The sequence below is a fragment of the Mauremys reevesii genome, linkage group 3 (assembly GCF_016161935.1).
Source record: "Mauremys reevesii isolate NIE-2019 linkage group 3, ASM1616193v1, whole genome shotgun sequence".
In the NCBI taxonomy this organism is placed as follows: domain Eukaryota; kingdom Metazoa; phylum Chordata; order Testudines; family Geoemydidae; genus Mauremys; species Mauremys reevesii.
This window is the reverse complement of record NC_052625.1, coordinates 13,906,392-13,927,547: the sequence shown is the minus strand read 5'-3', so window position 1 is coordinate 13,927,547 and position 21,156 is coordinate 13,906,392. Positions and strand designations below refer to the sequence as shown.

Below are 21,156 nucleotides of genomic sequence, written 5' to 3'. Positions count from 1 at the left end.
GCCCAAAAGCTTTTTCTCCTTCCTCTGCAAGCAATCAATTTAGAGGCCGTCCTCTGAGTACCCGCACACCAGAGGAAAGGGAATCTCACTGGGGACTGAGTAGTGCCCTGACACATGGCTGCTTCATAAAATCTTACCATACATGTTCATTTCCTCTGACTATGATAAAGAGTGTAGAGCGGTGGTTCTCAACCCGTGGCCCAATCAGCACACAGCTGCGGCCCATGTGACATCCTCAGGCCTATACAGCTAGTATATATATTGTGTGGCTGCAGCTCACATAACACATAGAGAGCTGCATATGCGGCCCACAGTGGTAAATAGGTTGATAACCGATGGTGTAGAGCATGGACTAGACAGGAATAGCCAAGACCGAGGCCCCACAGTAGGTTCCAATGAGATCCTCCGGCACCAAAGCTCCTATATTTACTTCAATGTAAAATGAGGCAAAGATAGCATGGGGGCAGAAGCAATACAAAATATGGAATGCTTCATGAATCTGCACGCCATCCTTGCACAGGGGCCATGCTCATCATCTCTGTATCGTTCCGATTTTAGTATATGTGCTGCCCAAGCAGAGGCAGATGCTGTAATCACAGTAAAGTACATGGGGTAGTGACTGCATTCATGGCCAGAGTAAACAGCATCAGTAAAAGATGCTGCCTGGTTTTTTTTCCTCTCTCTCTAACTAGGGGCATCAAATAATCCTCTTGTCTCTTGAACAAAGGGATTTTCACTCTAGTAATGTACCTGCAGCTGCTCTTGAAATAACCACACAGAAACACTCGCTGAATGCACTGATGTTGGTGGCTTCTGAGTGCTGAGGGGATGTGTCACCATTCACCTTCAATGAGTGTTAGTCAGCCACAGCCTCTGTACGAGGAGAAGTACTGTTGGAGCATTCACTAGTTAACACTGAAATGTTCATCATCACAATATGTCGGGGGGCAGTGGCATTTGGGACCAGTAATCTACTTCATTTCAGCAGCTGATCTCTGATTTCCTTTTCCTCTGCAAAAATAAAAATAAATCCCGTTCTGGTGCTGAGATGGGCTGACATCACTGGAAGGCTAGCGGAGGGAATTTAATTTCACAACACCCCTCTGATTGGCCAGCTGGCTCCTGGATCTTTTCTGGTATTTCTTACTGATTGATAATTGAATTAACTCTTGGATCACATTCTCTGTCTCTGACATATGAAAATTATTTTCATCCTACTTGAAAAAGATAATTTCTGGGGACTCCTGGGGAAAGGGGATAAAGAGGTTTTACCTGTAGGTTACCATTTCAAATCCATCCTCAAAGGGCAGTGATCGAAAGACATGCCCATCCAATGTCTCTCCTTTCAGGCCTATGTGAAATGAGTTGGTGTTTGCAGTCTGATTTCAGTTCCGTCTCACAAAACCACCATACTAACTCACCACTTTGCTCAGTGGAGAGGGCAAGGACTTGATAAACGTGGAGAGAGCACGGCTTAGAGGAGGCATTTCAAAGAATCCATAAGCTTGCACTCTACCGTGGTTCAGTAGGAGATGTTAATATCTGTGCTATAAGAACCTGATTTGGTGAGGAGTTGCGTGCCCTCAGCTCTCACTGAAGTCAGCCCAAAATTCAGGGCTTTTCACATGCATCACATTAACATGAAAATGTAACCATTTCCAGGTAGGAGAGAGATGAGTGATGGGAACAGTTCAGACGTCTCATCCACTAAATAAAGATTAATGATCTAATCACTAAAATAAAACATAATTATCATCCAGCAGTAATCCCAGGCTTTCTGTGACATCACTTCCAGATGATACGGGCCAACACAACCAGATTGTGCAAGAACATAACAACTACATTGATCAGCAACTTTACATCCTGCCCACCTCATGTCCCATTACATCTGCTACGTGACAAAGACTTCATGATAGATACTGTGAGGCATCCTTATCCTGGATCAAGAAGCACCATAAGGATTCTGAAAAGCTCCTTCAGTCCCGTCATCTCTCCCTCCTTCTTCTTCACTGATGGCCGTTGCTGTACTTACCATTGTGTAAACTAGTGCAGTTAAAAAAATTACTTCAAAAATATAACTTGTGTATCCAGGTGCGTGGATGAATGCAATTACAGAGGCAAGGCCAACAGCGTAGAAGGTCTGATCCAGAGCTCACTGTAGGCAATAAGATCTAGTTCCAGAATGGGATTTAGTCACCTAAATCCCAAATTTAGGGGTTACTGCGATCCACAAAACACCCGTAGGCACCTAAACTTATGCAGTGCCTGAATTTTCAATGTTAAAGTTCCCTCGTTGCCTAAGTTTCTAGCTGAGGGCATGCGCACTATTGCTGTACAGATGCATCTGCATGCATATCTCCCAGCTAAGCCCCATTGCGATCCTAAAACCACAGGTGAAGATACAGGTTGACCCAGCTAGCTCGCTTGCATGGCCTTATCTGCTAGGTGTGCTTTGAGCACAGCTAACTCTCCCAAGTAGGTAGCATTCTCAACCAGGACGTGGGAGATGCCACTTCAATTCCCCCCTCCACCTGATGACAAGATGGAATTTGAACTGGGGTCTCCCATCTCTCAGAGTGTCCTAATCACTGGAGGATGGGATATTCTGTGACTCTGTCTCAATCTCGCTTTTTGAAGTTGTTCCACTCTGTATTAATTAAATATTATTCACTAAAGTCTCCATCTTCAATCAGGTACATGTGGCTACAGCTGCCCACCTCAGAAATGCAGAGCCATCTAAGGACTGATTTTTCAGGTGTGCACAATTTCCAAGGAAGTCAACGGTGACCACTTACGGTAATCACACGTGTACACCGATTTAGAGTACACTCATTAAGCATATCCTCTGTTTTACAGTAGGCTTTGTACCTCCTCAACTGGCTGCATTTTAATAGGGACTGTTTTTTCCCCAGAGGAGTTCATTATGATTAAAGTTTTATCAGTGAATTCCAAAGAAATTAACAGTGATTTGTCACTTACTGCAAAGTGTTGCTGATCATTCTAGTGGAACGCGCTATCTGGGTATTTAAACATCTCCTGATATTTTTATTTAAGAAATAAGGAGATACAAGACTCATTAAAATCCGACAGTACAGCTTTCACCTCCAGGAATGGATAAAGGTTAAAAAAGCATCTTTACAAACATGCATTTGTGTGCAGTTTTCTACTACATGGGAAAAAAATCAACACCAAGTTTAAAAGTGCTCTCAGCTCATTTAGGAGCAGTAGTTTTTGAACAGACTGGTATATATACCTACACATGTAACATCAGCTCCTCCATGGTAGCCAGAGTCTTCTGCTAAGCTTCCTTAACTCATATGGGAGACAAGGGTGTCTGAATATCACAGGAGGGATTTAGGCCCAAAGTACCTCAAAGGTATTTAGGTGCCTAACTCCTACTGAAATGAATTAGAGTTAGGCAGGGTCATCCTTGGGGGGGGGGGTGGGGCCTGGGACATAGACAATGAGTTTTGAATCTGCCCAGGCCCCGCCCCCAACTCCACCCCTTTCCCCAAGGCCCCACCTTTGCCCTGCTACTTCCCATCCCCACTCCGCTCCACCTCTTCCTGCCCCCACCCTGCCCCGCCCCATCCCTCCCCCACCCAGTTCCACCCCTTCCCCTGAGTGTGCTGCGCCCTCGATCCTCCCTCCAGCGCCTCCTGATGTCACGAAACAGCTGATCCGTGGCAGGTGGTAGGTGTAGCGAGGGAGGCAGAGGCGCTCATCAGCGGGACCTGCTGGTGGGCAGGAGGCACTGGTGGGGTGGGGGAGGTTCTGGTAGGGAGGCTCCTCCTCGCCCCCCTGCCTGCCTGCCACTCATCTCCCCTGTTTGCCTCCTCACCCCGCTCGCTCACCTCACCTCCCCACCCACGCGGCCCTCCCAAAGCGCGGGGTCCAGAACGGTCACCCCGATTCACCATACCCAAGGGATGGCTCTGGAGTTAGGTGCCAATACCTTTGAGGGTCTGGGCCTTAGCACCTCACCTTTGACATTCAGTAGTCTGCAAACACTTACCCCTGTAGTGTAGACAAGGCCTAAGTCAATGTAAGTTACATAACTCCAGCTACGAGAATAACGTAGCTGGATTCGACATAGTTGAGGTCAACTTACTGCGCTCTCCCGTCGACTTCCCTTACTCTTCTCATTCCGGTGGACTACCGGAGTCAATGGGAAAACAATCTGTGGTCGATTTAGCGGGTCTTCACTAGACCCACTAGATCGACGCCCAGTACATCGATTGCTACAGCATCGATCCCCGGAAACATTCCCTTAGAGAACTCCACTGCCAACATTTTGAATATCAGTCTTACAAAACTGCCATGGAAACGTACCAGCCCAGCCACATTTATTCTGCCACCTCCCTATGTCAACATAATTTGTGCGGAGATGGCAGCTTGAGACAAACTGCAGACTCGCATAATAAATTGCAGATATGTGATAAAATCATTTACCATACGTGTCTCCCTGTCTCATCTGGCTCTGCCCAGCAATCCGTCTCCACTGGAAGACCTTGTAACGTTCCAAACCTCTAAGCAGCTTTAAATATCCGCCATTTTTTTTAATTACCTTCCTAGAGGAATGTTTCCTTCTTACTTTTCCAAAAGTGGAGCTTCTCTCCCAACCTGCCAAAGATATGAGATGAATGATTTTTGGTCCTTCGTGAATAATGGATTTAACATCCTTTTTCTTTTTTTTTCTTCAAAAATATGACTTCATAACATTTCGTTTAGATCACTGGAAAGACAGGCTTTCGAACTTCATAATGATGGTGCGTCCTTCTAGATTTGGAAGTTTCTGGCCATTGAAACAATGACATTTATGCATTGAAAACTATATCTCAGCAAACTACTGTATATAGTTTGACTCCTTGTTACTCAGCCCATGCTTATGGGTGGAGGGGTAGAAAAAATCCCAACAACAATAAACATTCCCTCTCTAAAACATTTCTATAGTAGTTCTTTTCTGTAAAATATGTGGCATATAGAATACATGAAGGTGCCAATCAGGCCAATAAAAGATTTATATCACACTATCAAGTATTCTTTTGTTTTCCATTCTCTTCTCTACACTTGACTAGTGATTTTGGTGCCCAACTTCAGACACCTTAAAATGGTCTGATTTTAAGAAAATGTTGAACACTAGTGCTCTTATAAAATCACTAGTCAATAATTAAAATCTTGCCCCCCACACCACACAATAGGCCTGATTCTCCATTCTGTATTTTGTGTTGACATTTACACTAGTGCAAAATGGGTGTGAAATGTTACCATTATGATTTTGAAGCACTTTTTCACTTTGATTTGATGTAAACAACTACATAAGGTGCAGAGTGACAGCGAATCAGGATCAGTATATCAGCCAGGATTTTTATAAAGTCTCTAGTTTAGTAATATGATTAAACTGATCAACCTTTCCCCCTTTAAGCTGAAAAGCTTTTAAATCACTGCCAATTATTGTCTTCCAAAAATAAAATCCTTCAGCTTTATCGTTTTCTTACAAGAAATAGCTAGCAGATGACAGATACATTTAAATGAGGAATCTGAAGTGCATATTTATACCAGATTCAAAATCTGAAATGAACAGTATTAATCACAAAATTGACTGTTGCATAATCAGCAAAGTTAGAAAAACACAAGCAATGCAGTCTTGTCCTTGAACAAGTTTTATTAACATTTTGCTTTAACAAACATTGTAGTATGAAGGCATCATTAGTTTAAGTTTTCAGATGTATGGCACAGACAAAAGAAAAAACAACAGATTCATAAGCAAATTCAGCATGTAAATCTCAGATTAACAAAAGAGACATGTGTTAACCTATTTAGCCACTATACCATATATTTTGCAAGCAACAGACTACATTTATTTGCATTTAAGTAAAAACATATTTTTTGATCAAGAAAATTACATTTTTCTGACTTTCCTTTATATCACAAATGTCAGGGTAAGGCAAATCCTTGATGAATCATATGATAAAAACCCCTATTCCCCAAGAAAATATATCCAACATATTCTGCTAACTTTGTAATTTTAAAAGCAAAGCAGACATGCACGGCATATAGAGAAATATCTTTTTTAATCAAATGCATAAAGCAGAACAGTGTTAATTCACAAAGAGGCTTTTCAGTGCGTCATAGAAAGATTTACAGTTAGCTGTAGTGAATAATATGTGACCCAATATTACAGACAGTGTCTCAGACATCTCCTTTGTGAGCCTGTATGAAAGGAAACTTGTCCATCATCAGAGCAATCACTAGCTGGAGGAAAAATAGATTGCTGCTCCTAATTGTAGAATAAGCACTTTTTTCAACTGGAACATTGAAAGCATATGCTAATATTTGGATGCAAAAACCACTTGTTTAGGGGGTTCTATTTTCTACACAGAACATACTGTGATAAAATGTTAGTTGTTAACCAAAACCCCTGTTATAGTGGCATTAATCCATTTCTGATATTTATTCTACAGATCCTACTCTCTACTTCCGTAGCTCCAGCAAAATCAATAGTGGCTGCACCGGTCCAGCAATAACCAAAGAGCTCAGAATCATATCGCCTAACACATCATTGTATTAATTTTTTTTTTATTAAAAAATCCTAAACAAATGCAACCCCAAAGCCACATGAACAAAAAACGCAAGGAAACCAAGCTACACACTCATGACTGAAAATGGGACTGTTAAGATTTAACCAACTCGTACATTTTCTTACTCTACACTTCCTGCCTGTGCTTCACACTTGCTGCAGAGTCCTCAGGCAAAAGTTCCACAGCTTCAAAGAATCACTGCTGTTAAAGAGAACCAAGGTTAAGCGAGGGTAGCAATGAAATTACCGTCACGGGTTATAAGGAGAGCCTCTAACCTGAAATCTGTTTGGAGTTAATTATTTGTAGTATCAGTCAGTATTGCCAAGGAGTTTAAAGATTGGCTTGTCTCTCTGTATATTTTTGAACACACCCCTTTAATCAGTCTCTCGCACTGATCTTCCTTCTCTGCTCCTTGCTGAGCCTGAGTCTCACTAATGTTTGAGGGGCACAGGATACTAGCTAGCAGCAGCCTGCCGTTCTCTAGTGTTGTACATGGAAGACTGTGACAGTCAGACACGTACAGCTTCAGAATTAAATACGCAGGACCAGATCCATGACTTGCGGATATTGTCCTACCTCAGCCACACTCAGTGGAGCTGTGACCGTTTAAATTAGCTGCAGATTTGGCCCAGACAGTTTCCCACCAGGCTTTGGAAAGCTCACACCAATTGACTTTCCAAATGCTTTATGGAGGAGTTTCCCTAGCTCGACAAACAAAGGGAGCCCTTCAATCTTTGCCTTTTAAAAGAGAACACACAAATGGAGGATTAACATTACTGTGACCTAATACATTTATCTTTCCCCCCAGAGACGGTATCGGTTCTATTATGACAGGCTATTTAAAGAGAAATCATTTGATAATGAAACATAGTGCATGTGCATCATACATAATCTGCCGGTCCTTTGACTGCTGCAATTGGAATCAGCCAAACACAAATGCAGGGACAGAAGGAAAATAACATTTAGGGCTGGGGTCTATGCGGGGCCTCGAAGATATCTTTGGTCAAGCTAACAGGAAGGGAAAAGGAAGAGGCATAGAAGCATCTAAGGATAGAGGAAGGGATGTCCAAAATGCATTCTGACCCAACAGAGCAAGTGTAGTACAATCCTGGCACTGTTTTAACAGGAACTAACAGGATTAATTACATCTGAAACCTAGTTTCTTTAAAAACTGATCATGCTCAAAGTGAAATATCTACTAGCCTCCAAACTGAAATCCAAAAACCTTGGAAGCCCCAGCCCCGTGTTCCCTAACAATGCCACAGGAAGTGACTGCAGACAATGCCCTCCTCCCCCCTGGGCTCTTCAAGCGGCTCCAATGATAGAGGTACATAAAAGCAGCTTATTGGAAGGTGTCAGGCACTGCTAGTGGCCACACTCCCACAGACAAATCTAGTAGTCTTGTTTTAGATCCTGGTTTGTCCCGTCATTATTTCTAATCAACCTGAAAATGCCAGCAGCCGTCAAACTGTTTATATACATATAGGGTTCACAGTTATATCCGTGTGAATTTGGCACAAATGCATTGATCAGAATAGTGCCAATACATTTAGTCTCCTTTCACTTTATTATTTTTTTTTTTTTGCAAGCCAATCAGTAATCATTTCAGGACTGGGGGAAAGAGTGTACATATTCAAGCAAAACCAGATTCTTGGGAAAAAAGAAAAGAAAAAAGCTCTAATTGTTTTTAACATCGTTATATATTGCAGAACATCAAACCCTGGACACATGCTGTGCGTTCCTTCAGTCTTGTGTATCAATTTCATTTACAGTACTGTTGAAAAAATGTACATAAGCCCTCTTTTCTGAATGCAGCACTTGCTGGCAGAACAAATGACATATGGTAAAACATTCTTAACCAAATAACTGTTAATTGCATTTTTAAAAATCATGCATACGCAGTAGAAAATATAATGAGGGCTGACACAAGGTACAGTGAATTTGTTAAAGCCATAAACTATATTTAAAGACGTGCTGGATGCAGAATGTCTGTTAGCCTCCATTACTCACAGGCTGTGCAAAATATTAGTTGCCCACAGATACTTTAAGTACCCACTTAAAATAATTATTTACTTTTAGAAGTGCAAATTCACTAGCAGAGAAGAGAACTGATGCACTAACTGCATTAGGTCACATGGCATTACTTTGCATCACATGATGTGCTATGACCACATACAACGCAAAGGATATGCTAATCATACTCAAGATTTAAAGAGATCAGCAATGGGCAATAGATGTCTCCATTCTCCCAGTGAGCAATACAGCAATACGACACCCTGAAGCATCCAGATTTCCGAGCTTATAGTGTGAAGCATAGGTTGGAGTCTACTGTGCACTAGGAAACACTCCTCCTCGCTCTTTGACTATCTCCATAGTGGCAGGGGTCTTTCTTCTGAAAGCTCTAACTATTTTGCACTGGCACGTGCAGTCAGGAATTCCTAACTGATGTTGCTGGAGGTGGGGACTGTGCAATAACTTCACTATCAATATAGTGATCGTTTGGAACAGCTGTTCTTAAAAGTCCTAAGATACACAGTGTTCTGTGGTTTACGATGCTTTGTGGCAGTCCATGTCCTCAAACCAAATCCCCAAATTTATCCCAGAGAATGCAAAACAATCCCATTCCCACCAGTTGCTTGGATGATGTGCCCTCATTGGGAAATGAGATTCAGAGGCTCGTGATGGGGGGGGGGGGGTAAATAAGCATCTCCAATATTATACAGGACCTAGAAGTTGTTGTAATTGCCAGGACAATGCAAAGGATTGTTTGAAGTGGGACATCATGACCAAAGTAGGGAAGCTTCTTCAGAAAAACCAGGTTTACAGAACAAAATGCAATTGAGAATTAAGAGGAATTAAAACAAAGATTCATTTTCCCTTATTTCCCTGCCCCTCCCATCCCATGGGGCACCTTCCGATGCGCTTTCTGCCGATAGTTAGAATGATGCCATACAATGCTAATGACTGCCGTTCACGTTTCACCCCATTGTTCTCTTCTCTCATACTGTTCCTCTGTGATGGAGAAGAGAAAAAATGATATAGTTCATTCAATCAAAATCAAAAGTTTTCAGGGACCCAAATGGCTAGCTGGGTCTTTTTAATACAGTTTCCTAATGTCTCTGTTGCCAAAGACACGTGCAAAACATTGGAGGCATGTAACATCATTAAAATAAGACACTATTACTTCTATAGCATCACATGTGTGGACAGGGCTTTATAAACACCTAGGCAGGCAGAGTGTTATCACTGAGCAGAAATACCTGACTAGTTTAATACTTGTTACTGTTCTATGAGCTAATTACTAAATCACGCTTTCAGGCCGTCGTCTGTATATGAAATTAGTATCTGAAGCACTTTTGGTGCCCACTGCTCCATACAAACGCTAACTCAGAAGATATTAGACTAGGTGGACCGTTGGCCTGATCCTTTTTAGCAATGACCTCTTTCAAATCTCTGGATAGGACTGATGGCCTCTTCCTGCCTTTTCATATTTATTGCACTAGAGCAGTGGGTCTCAACCTGCGGCCTGTGGGCTGCTTGTGGCCCCATCAGCCCCCAGCTGCAGCTGATGTGACATCCTCAGGGCCACACAGGTAGGATTGGACAGGGTCGCCCAGGGGGGGGGCAAGTGGGGCAATTTGTCCCAGGCCCTGGGCTCCGCAGGGGCCCCCACGAGAGTTTTTCGGGGCCCCTGGAGCGGGGTCCTTCACCCGCTCTGGGGGCCCCGGAACACTCTTGCGGGTCCCGGGGCCCCGGAGCTTCTTCTGCTCTGGATCTTCGGCGGTGGGTCCCGGAGCAGAAGGACCGCCCGCCGCTGAAGTGCCCCGAAGACCCGCGGCAGGGGGTCCTTCCGCTCCGGGACCTGCCACCGAAGTGCCGGGTCTTCGGCGTCAATTCGGCAGCGGGGGCCCCCCGTCGCCAAAGACCCCAGGCCCCCTGAATCCTCTGGGATTGGCTGTGGCCCATATAACACATTGTGGGCTGCATATGTGACCCACAATGGCAAACAGGTTGAGAACCACTGCACTAGAGAGTCAAAGATAGCAAGTTTCTTCCATGGCACTGAAAGCAAACAGGTAAGGAGCAGCAGAACCTTTTCTTTTCTCCATCCTGCAATACCCAGGACCTACAAGGACGCTTCCTCCTACTCTCTCATCTTGTGTCTGTCAGTGATATACTGAACCACAACTGACCACACAAAGACACACCTTTCAGCCACAAAGCCAGCACCTCATTCCACCCTTCCCCCCAGGTCATAGCCCAGAGAGCTGCAAATGTATGTAGTGGTTTACATTCATTTAAAAAATTGACATTTTTTTCTGCACAAATTTCCCACCTGTCATTGTAAGCACTGCAGAATGAATTCCTCGTGCCAGTGCCATGGAAGTATTTGATAACATAATCCTCAAACAGAGCTAAAACACAAAGGCATGAAGCAGCTGTGATTTTGGCACTAGCAGCAACAAAGCAGGCAGGAACCAACCCCGGTGATGTTATGGCTGTAGTCCCAAGCGTACCTGTATGCATTAATGGTGCTGGTGCCTGGCTCTATTGTGTTGTAACAGTGATTAGAAATTAAAAAATTCCACAGATTCCAAGGCTATAAGGGATGCTGGCGCTCATCTAGTCTGACATCCTGTATAGTACAGGCCACAGAACTCCTCCCAAATAATTCCTAGAGCACAGTTTTCATTTTTTAAAACAAAATGCTGAATAATGTGTCTTATGTTTGTTGACATCAAGGGCATAGTAGTCACAATAGAGTTCTTAGGGCTTTTTGATGTGCATTTTGGAATAGCGTATAGAACATACTTGAAATAACAGTAAACCACTGTCCCAAAGAGATCTGCTTGGTCCTAAAGATCCATGAGAGCTCAGAACCTTTAAAGTTTAACGAGATGATCAATTCTTCACTGTGTGGACCTGGTAGCTTGCAATTAAAGCAGAGAGGCAGTATGGTTTGGGGGACTGAGCAAACAGCTGAACGTAATTCATGCCTTAGTTTTAATCCTGGATCTGTCATTAAAATACTACAGAGACTGGGCAAGTCACTTCACCCCTCCGGCTCAGTTTTCTTCTCTGTAAAATGGGGGCAGTACTGCAGTACCCCTCACACTGGAATTGAGAAAATTAATTACGTGAATGCTAAATACTGTATTATTCCTGTGAGCTTCACTTTCATAGAGCAGAGTTTAAAGGATCGCATCCCAAAACATATGCATGTACTAATTTTAGTGAGAAAACAAATTTCTTTCCATTTATGTAAAAGCAGTTCTAGCTGATAAAATCAATGACGGTATTAGCCCTTTAATCTATTTTTAAATGGTAAGCGTGTTGACAGAATGCATGAACAGAAGCTAAAAAAGGGTGGAAAAGAAAAGGAGAACTGCAAAAGTAATTCTTCGATTGTTAAGGTGTTTTTTTTACTTCTGCTTCACTACTTTTTAATGGGGATCCCATCAGCCATATTTCTCTCTCTCTCATGCAACATGGCAGCATATTGTCAATATACTGACAAGGACAAAGGGGTATACACAGTAATAAGACCTTGCTTTTTAAATCTCTGTGACACAGCTGCTGCTGTTGTAAAGCTTCTATATTTGGTCTTGAGCTACATGAAATCCCATTACGAGCATAAATAACACATCTTGCTGTATATGATATTGGCATCTGATAATAGCCCTATACAGGGGGAGAGGTGTGTATTAATGCTTTGAAACTGTATATCTTCAGCAGGGATCAACATTTTCTTTTGTAATTGGGGTGTGCCAGGAACTTTTTATCTCTAGCAGATTACTCGTTTTTATCGAGGAGTCAGATTGTTTATTGTCTATGAACATAACTATTCTTTTCCATTTCTGCTGCAATAACAATTGTGCACTCGTGCAATGGCACCATCATTCAGTATATAAAGCAGTAAAGCTCAAAAAGGCAGCCAACTGACTTCATCCTTGTTTTACAGCAGTCTAGTTAGAAGTGACGTTAGATATTATAGAGCCAAGGGCATAAAAGCCTCATGACACAAACCTGTTGTTCCCAGAATACAGATATCAGAGAACTGAACTTAATTCCCACTAGTATAAAATTGCTTTTCATTTTCCTAAACAATGACAAAAAACATTCACTCAGTTACTCTTTCATTGCTAATAGTGCTGCTATCTGGGTTCTGCTGATCTGAGACCATACACAGTCTAAGTACGTTACAGTTGCAGAATGCTATTATATTATTTTATATGACAATTAATGTCACATAATTAATACTTTTCTCATGTGTTGCTTTTTCTAATTCTGTATATTCTAATTAAGGTGACCAGACACTTTTTTGTGGGGGAGGAGGGAGGTGAAGGGATGTAACAGTTGCCTATGTAAGGCAAAGTCCCTAATTTCGGGATGCAAAAGTTCATAACGTGTCAAAATAATCTATTATAATAAACGTTGATGGGAAAAGGTATGAAAAGGAGACAGAAAAACTAAATGAAAGGACCTAATGATGTAGTTAAAGGACTATGTTAAAATAATTTTTAGTAAAAACACAAGATGTGGAACTGGAAATTAATGAACCAAAATTTGTGTCTGTCTAATATTAGCCTAATCCACCACTCCCTTTTTGGGTCCTGAAAGAGACTTTGTGAGGAGAATATGGAAGAACAGAGAGAGGCTGCTGGAGCAAGCTTTACCATCATGGTTGCTACCCCACTTGGTATCACATTGGAGCTTTTTCATCCTAATCCTGAGGGACGTCCTGACCAGACCAGGCCAGAGAGATGGACCCAGATGACATCACCCTCCCTACCAGCTCCAGCTGAATACAACCGCCACCTGGGATGAAACGGGATTGACTTTAACAGCAACAGCAGCAGCAGCTCCAGCTCATCTCAATTAAAGGCTGCTCTTTTCCCCAATAGGACCTTTATTGCCATCTTTGATACCATCTAAGGGACTTTTCCTTCTAAAAGCTCTCTCCAGCTAAAGGAACACGAAATCTTGTTAAAATGAAAGCCTTATTTAACGCTTTGCATTTCAAATGCTTTAATTGTTTTTCCTTCTTTTCTATATCTTTAGTAAAAGGTTTAAAAGATTTTTAACGGGGTGTTTGCCATGGTACTAAGCAGGCTGAGGTCCCTGTTACACCAAATTCCAGACCTTGTTTAACACTGTTTAATGTCAGACAGTGATTGGGTCATGTTTACACCTTTGGGCCATTAATACAACAGATCTTTTTTTCAAATGGAATCAGCATGGCTATGCATACTTGCAGTGAAACACTGGTCATAGGAGACTTACCTATTTGTTAATCTTCTGGCTGCATTTCTGAATGTTCATTTATACTTTCAACCTGACTATTCATTTCAGCTGAAAACAAAACAATAAGGTTGTCAAACTTCAGTCAAGTTCATCCTGGCAAGTAATAGCTGCTCCTAACCTAAGGGAATAGAGCACTAAAATATCTTTGCTGTAAGTCTTTGTAGCTTTCTCTTATATAAGATCTTCTTAATGGTTTCATTATTTAATGTAGATTATGAACAGTGTAATAAGATACCCATCAAAATTATTAGAGAACCTCTGAATCTAGATTCCCCCCAGACTTTTGGTCTAGATCTGAATTTTCACGGTCTCTATAACAGCCCAAACAAAAATCTTGGATTTGAACACCTCAAACTTTGGGGAAAGTTTGGGTCTGGATTCTGATCTGAAATTTAGAATTTGGACCCATCACTAATTATATCATAATTAAATGCTGATCTCACATTTTTATGCTTCAATTAATGTAACATTAAATAATAAAAAGGCATCATACACTTTTCATTAAATATAAAAAACAAGGTCTAATGCAAAAGGAAGGCTGTTTCACTCTCGCTGTAGTGCCAAAGGAATCACAGAACGTACGGCACGGGAGATTTGTTCATGAGGTCCTAGCTATACTTAAATAAAATGGGATGATTTCAACATGCACTCTCAGCCTTTGTTCGGAACTGCTTTATTTTTGTGAGTTTTATTGAGACGCTTTATGGCAAACCCATTTTTGTAGTTTATTTTTATGGTAGTATTTAAGTGTTTGGTACGGGCACTTTTGTGCATCCATTGCTGATAGTTGGAGTCTCTCTGGGAAAACCTTAGCATCCAAATGAAAAATGAGCAAAAAGGAAAAAATGTTCTGCTTCTGTGCGTGTGTGAACCTCCTTCTGACTCAATATCACGTCAATACACCTGGTAGGATTTTGATGAGTTATTTGTGAATGATTCATCATGCGTATTCAGAACAGACACGGTAATAGCTCCTTTGGTGTATGGAATGAATGTGTAATAGGAAAAGTATCCACTCCAGATTATGGAGAAATGATGCAACATGTGTTTAGCTATGGTTTGTGGATTATTCTTAATAGGCTTTTTCATAGCAGAAATGGAATGCATAATAAAAAACATTAAGGAATGGAGTCATTGTGCATGTGCAGTAGCAGCTTTTTCAAAAACCTCAAAATGTCAGCCACTTTAATGTGGTTGTTTTTCTGAGAATACCAAAAGACCTAGTTCATATTCTAGACTAATTACTTGTGAAATTTAATTCATTTCATTTTTAATTAAATGGATGTTTAGTTATATCAGACCAAAGCATCAAAAACCGGTAAGCCTGCCTTCGTTTTTTTATGCTATGACAAGCAGCCAATCATCTCCCTGTGGACAGTGCAATCCTGCTCAGATGTGGGGGAATGGGGGGTGGGGGCTTGCGGATGCTGATGGGGAGATATACTTCACATTTATCAGCAACCCTTTTGGGCAATTATGGAGCAGCACTGCAGGCTTTAACGACAGTCCCATCCAATGCTCCTAGAGCTAGACTGACGGTTGCAACAAGGACTCAAGGATTACAGTGCAGAACAGGGGAGTTCCACAGGACTTCACTTGGGGCACAGAATACCCACCAGTGAGAAAAACAAAGCCCTGCATGGAGACAGTTCAGAAACCGTAAATTAATTTCACTCCCAGGCAGAAATCTTGACTGGAGGTTCTCTGCCAGAAGTGGACATTGTCAATCCCCTGGACAAAGAGGATGCAGTGGATGTACTAATGCAGGAGCAAGTCCTGAGAAGTGCCAAGCACCCATAAATCTTATTGAGTCTGTTCCTGCAGTGGTGCTAGTAAGCCCTGCTGTAACAGGAAGAGTGCTAACCCCGTCCCCTTGAAGTTACTGGGAATTTTGCGGTGGACTTTAATAGGGCCAGGATTTCACCCAGGGTTGGAGAGTTTCTAAACCAATCAATGGGTCATACTACAGTAACATAACCTTACAAGTGTCATGGAGGAGATAGGTTAAGGGCCTAGGATGTTTTGTTCTACGTCCGAAAAGGAGCACCTCGTAAGTCTGAGGCTCAGCATCACAGGGCAAGTTGAGAATTTCAGTGAGGTGGAACATAAACTTAATGAACATCAACTGGGAAAGGGATTTTTTTAAAAATGAAGATGGGAATTTCCCTAGTGTTTCTCTGTACAGTTTCTCCAGAACTGTCCCTTTAAATTTTTGTGATTTTGGGCCACTCCTCTGAGTCACTAACTCTTCTCCCTCCAGCGGTGGGCTCCTTTGTGGCTCTCAGCACGACTAGAGAAAGATTTCCCCCTAGCTGGAGAAGTGAATGCATTCCCAGTCAGAGGAGAGGAAAAGCTTCAGAATAACCAAGCATACGACCCACATTACTGAAAGCGCGGCAGGCGCCATTGGCTATGATAGTGTGCCTCGGAGGTTTTTGGGTTTTTATTTCAGAAAGATTTTTGGGTGTTATATTCCCAGATTACCAATGAAAGAAAGGTGTTGAATTAAGCCCCTAATTCCAATCATCATTAGTTTCTTCAGATATTTTCTAATAAATATTTAATCCTTTTCATATTTTTTTACTTATATTCCCAGATTATTAAGGAAGCAGTGCATTTATTTATGGTCAGAGTAAGGTTGTTCTGTTGTGACAAAATAGTCATTTCTTTTTACTTGAGAGTAACTTGCTTACGTTCTTTATATGGATAGTGTAAAATTTGTGATGTCATTAACTGTTCATTTCCTTGCTTTTAATTGCATGGCTTTTGCAAATGATGTGACAGGAAAATTGAAACAAAACAGAAACTTTGAAACGAAGTTGTTGATTTTGGAATTTCCTAAGGTATCTTTTCATCTTTCTCTTATTCCTATTGTGTCAGTAAATGAAGGTGCAGGGTTTAAAAAAAAATTAGATAAAAGGAATGGAATGGTCACCACATTATTAAAGCAGTGAAAAGAGCGAGCAAGCGAATAATGGCTGGAAACCAACATTCATAATCTCTTAGTAAGGTGCTGAAAATGGCCCTTTGGATGAGCCAATATTGAAAGCTATCTGATCTGTATATCTTAAAATATCAGCATTTATAAAGCACTTATCACTGTGGAATTGTACCTGAAATTACAAAACCCAAGAGCTAGGATGCTGCTAAAATCTTTATATGTTTTGAATTTTGTGAAGCAATGGGACAAGAAACATTAGACACTTCACAATTTTTTTTTAAAAAGGAGCCATTTTCACACACACACACACCTTAGATAGGCATCTCTACTAGTTCTATCTATTTAGCCAGCACACTTGACTTGTTTTGTGTGATATTAAAACACCAAATAACCATACCATCATTACTTGAAATGTTTTCTGTGTCACACGGATTTTCAATTGTCATTGCCTCTGCAGATAGCTTCCCTTTCCCGTGTGCTGCTCCTAGAAAAACACCAAAAGGGAGAAAACAACATGTACACCATCTGATTAATGTATAATTCTCAGATTCAATATTGCATTTTTTTTTATAATCCACTGATATGCTATTAGCTGTATAGACTCTGATGTTCTGTAGTGGTAGCCATTAAAGAAAAAGGCAGGGGAAGTAGGGAGAGGACATGGTTTAAAGGAATTGCTTAAAAATCTATATAGATCTGTGCTCCTTTTTTAAAAGTGAGATTGTTAAAACCACGGCATAATGTGCGATTTTGCCTCCCTGCCATTCTTTTCTGATCATTTTTGAAGGACCCCTTCTGTTCATAAAATGCAGTGTAGGATGGGGACCTAATCATACATTTAATGTTTCTCTATCTAGCTGAGTAAAAAATAGATACACTAAGAGTTCATACACACTGAATAGTCATACAAAACCTAGAACTGAAATGTACAAAAATGTATTTTATGGCTGGAACTCAACATTTGTATCTCTTCTGCCTCAGGCTTGTCTGGAAGCTCAGATTCAATCTCCTAGCAATAGTATAAATGAAAAACATAGACGAATTGCTTATGTTATTCCATTCATGGCTCTTTCCAAATTCTACCAGTTAGTGTTGCTGAGAGACCAATTTTTAGTTAATTACCATTATGGCACTTTGGTATTTGGTGGCAACTATAAAGCTCATCATACCTACCCTGTGGTTAAATTACAAGATTTCAAACGATTGGTTGCTAAGTAATTGAGAGTATTTGGTAGTTATTCTGAGATACCAAAGTGTACCGAAGATTGAAACATTTCAAAATGGAACTCTTTTCAGTGGGAACAATTGATCTCTTCAACAACAGAGACTGAGAAAGCATTCTAGAGTCATATAAACAGCACTCCCCCCCACCCCCTTTCAAAAGAAGTCTAGGGAGGGTTTTTTTTGTATTTATGCGCTTTCAGGTTATGTTTATTCTGTCCATAGGCATGTATGTACTACTAACATTGCTTCAATGAATTTGCTTTGCCATAGTACCTGCCAGAGACAATGCATTGTGATGGAGATTTTAGTCTCCTCTGCAATGCCTGCGGTGACAATGTTAATCTTTTAAGTAGCCTTAATTGCACTATTTATGGCGGTACTGTGAATAAACACAAAAACAACAACCAATGAAGCAGAGAATACAAAACAAGAAAACACAACCAAGCAGCAGCTTGACAGGGAGAGACTCAATTAGCCATTTGGATGGGGAAACAGGCAGCATCTAAGTGTCCGTGACTGAGCTGTCACGGACTACTTTGGAAGAATCCTTCTTGACTTAAAAACCCTTCAATGAACCGTAATTTTAGCACTTCCTCCTCCTTCATAGTTGTGTAAATTAGCCTCCCTCCTAGATGAATGAAATGCCTCTAACAGCTGTGAGTTTATGGTTTGCATGTCAGTGAAGTCCTGAAGTGACAACTTTGTATGCATGTTAAAACATCAAGCCTTCCCCTGAGAATTCTGAATAGCAAATAAAGTTTTCCCCTTGAGGTTTGTTATACACCAATGAGCCTAAACTTTCCACACACTTCACCCATCTCTGTCTTTGACGCTCATGAAGGACAAAACCATGTCATTCTGATGTTGAAGCATACACATAGTTTGCCAGGAATTTGTCAAGTGCAAGACTGAAGGTGTACGTTCAAAGTCACTAACCAATTTCTTCCAACAAAATCAATGTGAAATTTGGATTAGCATGAAAGCACTGTTTGATCAGTGCAGATACACTGAACGGTCTTAATAGGGTCTTGCTACATTTTTGAATGGCTCATGGAAAGGGCTACTTAAAAAACAAAAACTCAGAAAAACAATCATTCCGCAGTCAAAGCATCAGGTGGAGATTTCAAATGTTTCCTATTGTCACTTCCCCAACATCTGATGTGTGTGTTTGGGATCTCTGCTAAATACCAACACATTCTGACTGACAGTTGATGCTTCACACATCAGACTTTTCCTCCTTTAAAAGACTGTCTATTAACCAAATAAACTAGACATGATATGACAGGCTATGTGTGGGCTCCCAATTTCTATAACATTTAGAGATATCTAGTTGTGCTGGTATTGTCAGGCACTAAAGATGTCTGTGTGAAGTTCACAGGTTCTCTCCCAAGAACTCCCATTAGCTAGCCAGCATGCCTGACTTCACTACACTGAAGAAAGCTTTCGTTGTTTGAATTTCAGAAATTCTCCTGTGTAGCTGGCCTGCATACAGCATTACTGGCAGTGTGCGGGGAAAAAGATAGAGCTAAATAAAGGAGATCTTGCTAATTAGGGCCTGGTCCAGCTTGGGTGACACCAGCGGGAGTTGAGGGCATTCAGAACCTCATACCTGGCACGCTGCATTTTGCAGGATTTGGCCTAGAGAGAGACAGTGGAAAGAGGAGCAATAGTAGCAAATAATAATTTAAAAAAACCCACAAGAACTATTTCCCTGTTGTCTCTTTCACTTCCTTATTTCACAACAGAGCTTTCAAGGAGATTTGGGTCATGCTTTATATTGCCAGTGGTAAAAATCATTGTCAGAAGGATTGTTAGGACCAGTGCCGTAACGAGGGCAAGGCGAGTGAGGCACTTGCCTCGGGCACGGAAAGTGAGGGGCGCAGAAAGTCTCTCCTTCAGCGGCATTTCGGCAGCAAGTCCTTCCCTCTGAGAGGGACTGAGGGACCCGTCGTCGTCGGCAAGGGAGAGGGGCGGTACATCCGGCTCTTCGGCGGAAATTTGGTGGCGGGTCCTTCCCTCTGAGAGGGAAGAGCCGGACGTGCCGCCCCTGTCCCTTGCCTCGGGCGCAAAAATCCCTAGTTATGGCTCTGGTAAGGACCCAGTATTCCAGGTAAAGGGGAATTCAGAGCCTTTAACACATACAGCAATTCTGCTGCAGGACTTGTAAAGTAGCTCTAGTCTCTATCTATTAGATCAGCAAGCTTTCCAAAGGACTGTGACATGCTATGTAAATCTTCATTTTGTTCAAACTAACTTGCTACTCTGTGTGTGTGTGTGTGTGTGTGTGTGTGTGTGTGTGTGTGTGTGTGTGTGAGTGAGAGAGAGAGAGAGAGAGAGAGAGAGAATGGTAAGCATTCATTATACTGATATGCCTGTGGAACAGGTATTATTCCAAACAGCTTCTTTCCTGCTGTGCAATAAAACTGAGTGCCACAGAGAAATGAGTCCATTTCACATAAACAGCTGAATCGGATCAAAACAAGAACCACCTCTACAAGCAATTTGTTCCGCCGTTGTTTTTCCCCCCTTTCCCAGCTTGATTGCTGCTGCTGCTCAGAGCACAAACAAAAAGGTGTATTGCGGGGCTTTCTAGCAGGAGATGAGAGATACTAAAATGGAGGGAGCCTGGGAGATACCACTTTCAATTTCAATTACCATTTCCAATTGTACTACTGACAGACTAGATTATCCTAACTCTTTGTAGGCTGGTTATATGGCTAGGAAAGCAGTAAATGAAGTCAGGCAAATAGTATGGGAAGGACGCTAGGATGTATGCAAAATGCCTCTAGCCAGCTTTTAAATACATAAGGCAAATGTTTTCTCAGAACTTGGGAAATCCTACGGGTATTCTTTTTAAAATGTTCTCTGTGGTTACAATATGTCAATAGCTCCAAGCAGCTGCAGTTAAATACAATTATTTTTTTGAACAGATGAAGTCCTAAATTCACCTGCAGTTCACTAAATTAAACTGGAGATGTGATGCATGAAGGAGAACACCCATTAGTATAGTTTTTACAAGTGTATGGGTACAGAAAAGAGACACCTCGGCTGATTTTTCATATTTTCTTGATAATCTAATAATGAAAAGGAGTAACTAGACCTCTT

General features: G+C 41.5%; 1 protein-coding gene and 1 non-coding gene across 8 annotated transcripts in view; both read right to left on the bottom strand.

Annotated features, from left to right (window-relative positions):
- Positions 1-475: 475 nt before the first annotated feature.
- Positions 476-578, bottom strand: LOC120402465. Its single transcript, XR_005597248.1, has one exon. It is a non-coding gene; the product is annotated as a U6 spliceosomal RNA (small nuclear RNA).
- Positions 579-5,657: 5,079 nt separating this feature from the next.
- MACROD2 (mono-ADP ribosylhydrolase 2) overlaps positions 5,658-21,156 on the bottom strand; it is a 1,304,535-nt gene continuing 1,289,036 nt past the window's right edge. For 6 of the 7 annotated variants that reach the window (XM_039529899.1, XM_039529898.1, XM_039529897.1 and 3 more), the window contains 3 exons: positions 17,225-17,311; positions 13,866-13,934; positions 5,658-9,593 (listed from right to left, as the gene is read on the bottom strand). In XM_039529899.1, the coding sequence (XP_039385833.1) occupies positions 13,873-13,934; positions 17,225-17,311 (149 nt within the window). In that variant the 3' untranslated portion in view covers positions 5,658-9,593; positions 13,866-13,872. The remainder of the gene's footprint in view (positions 9,594-13,865; positions 13,935-17,224; positions 17,312-21,156) is intronic. The other variant, XR_005596087.1, reaches the window with a different exon arrangement.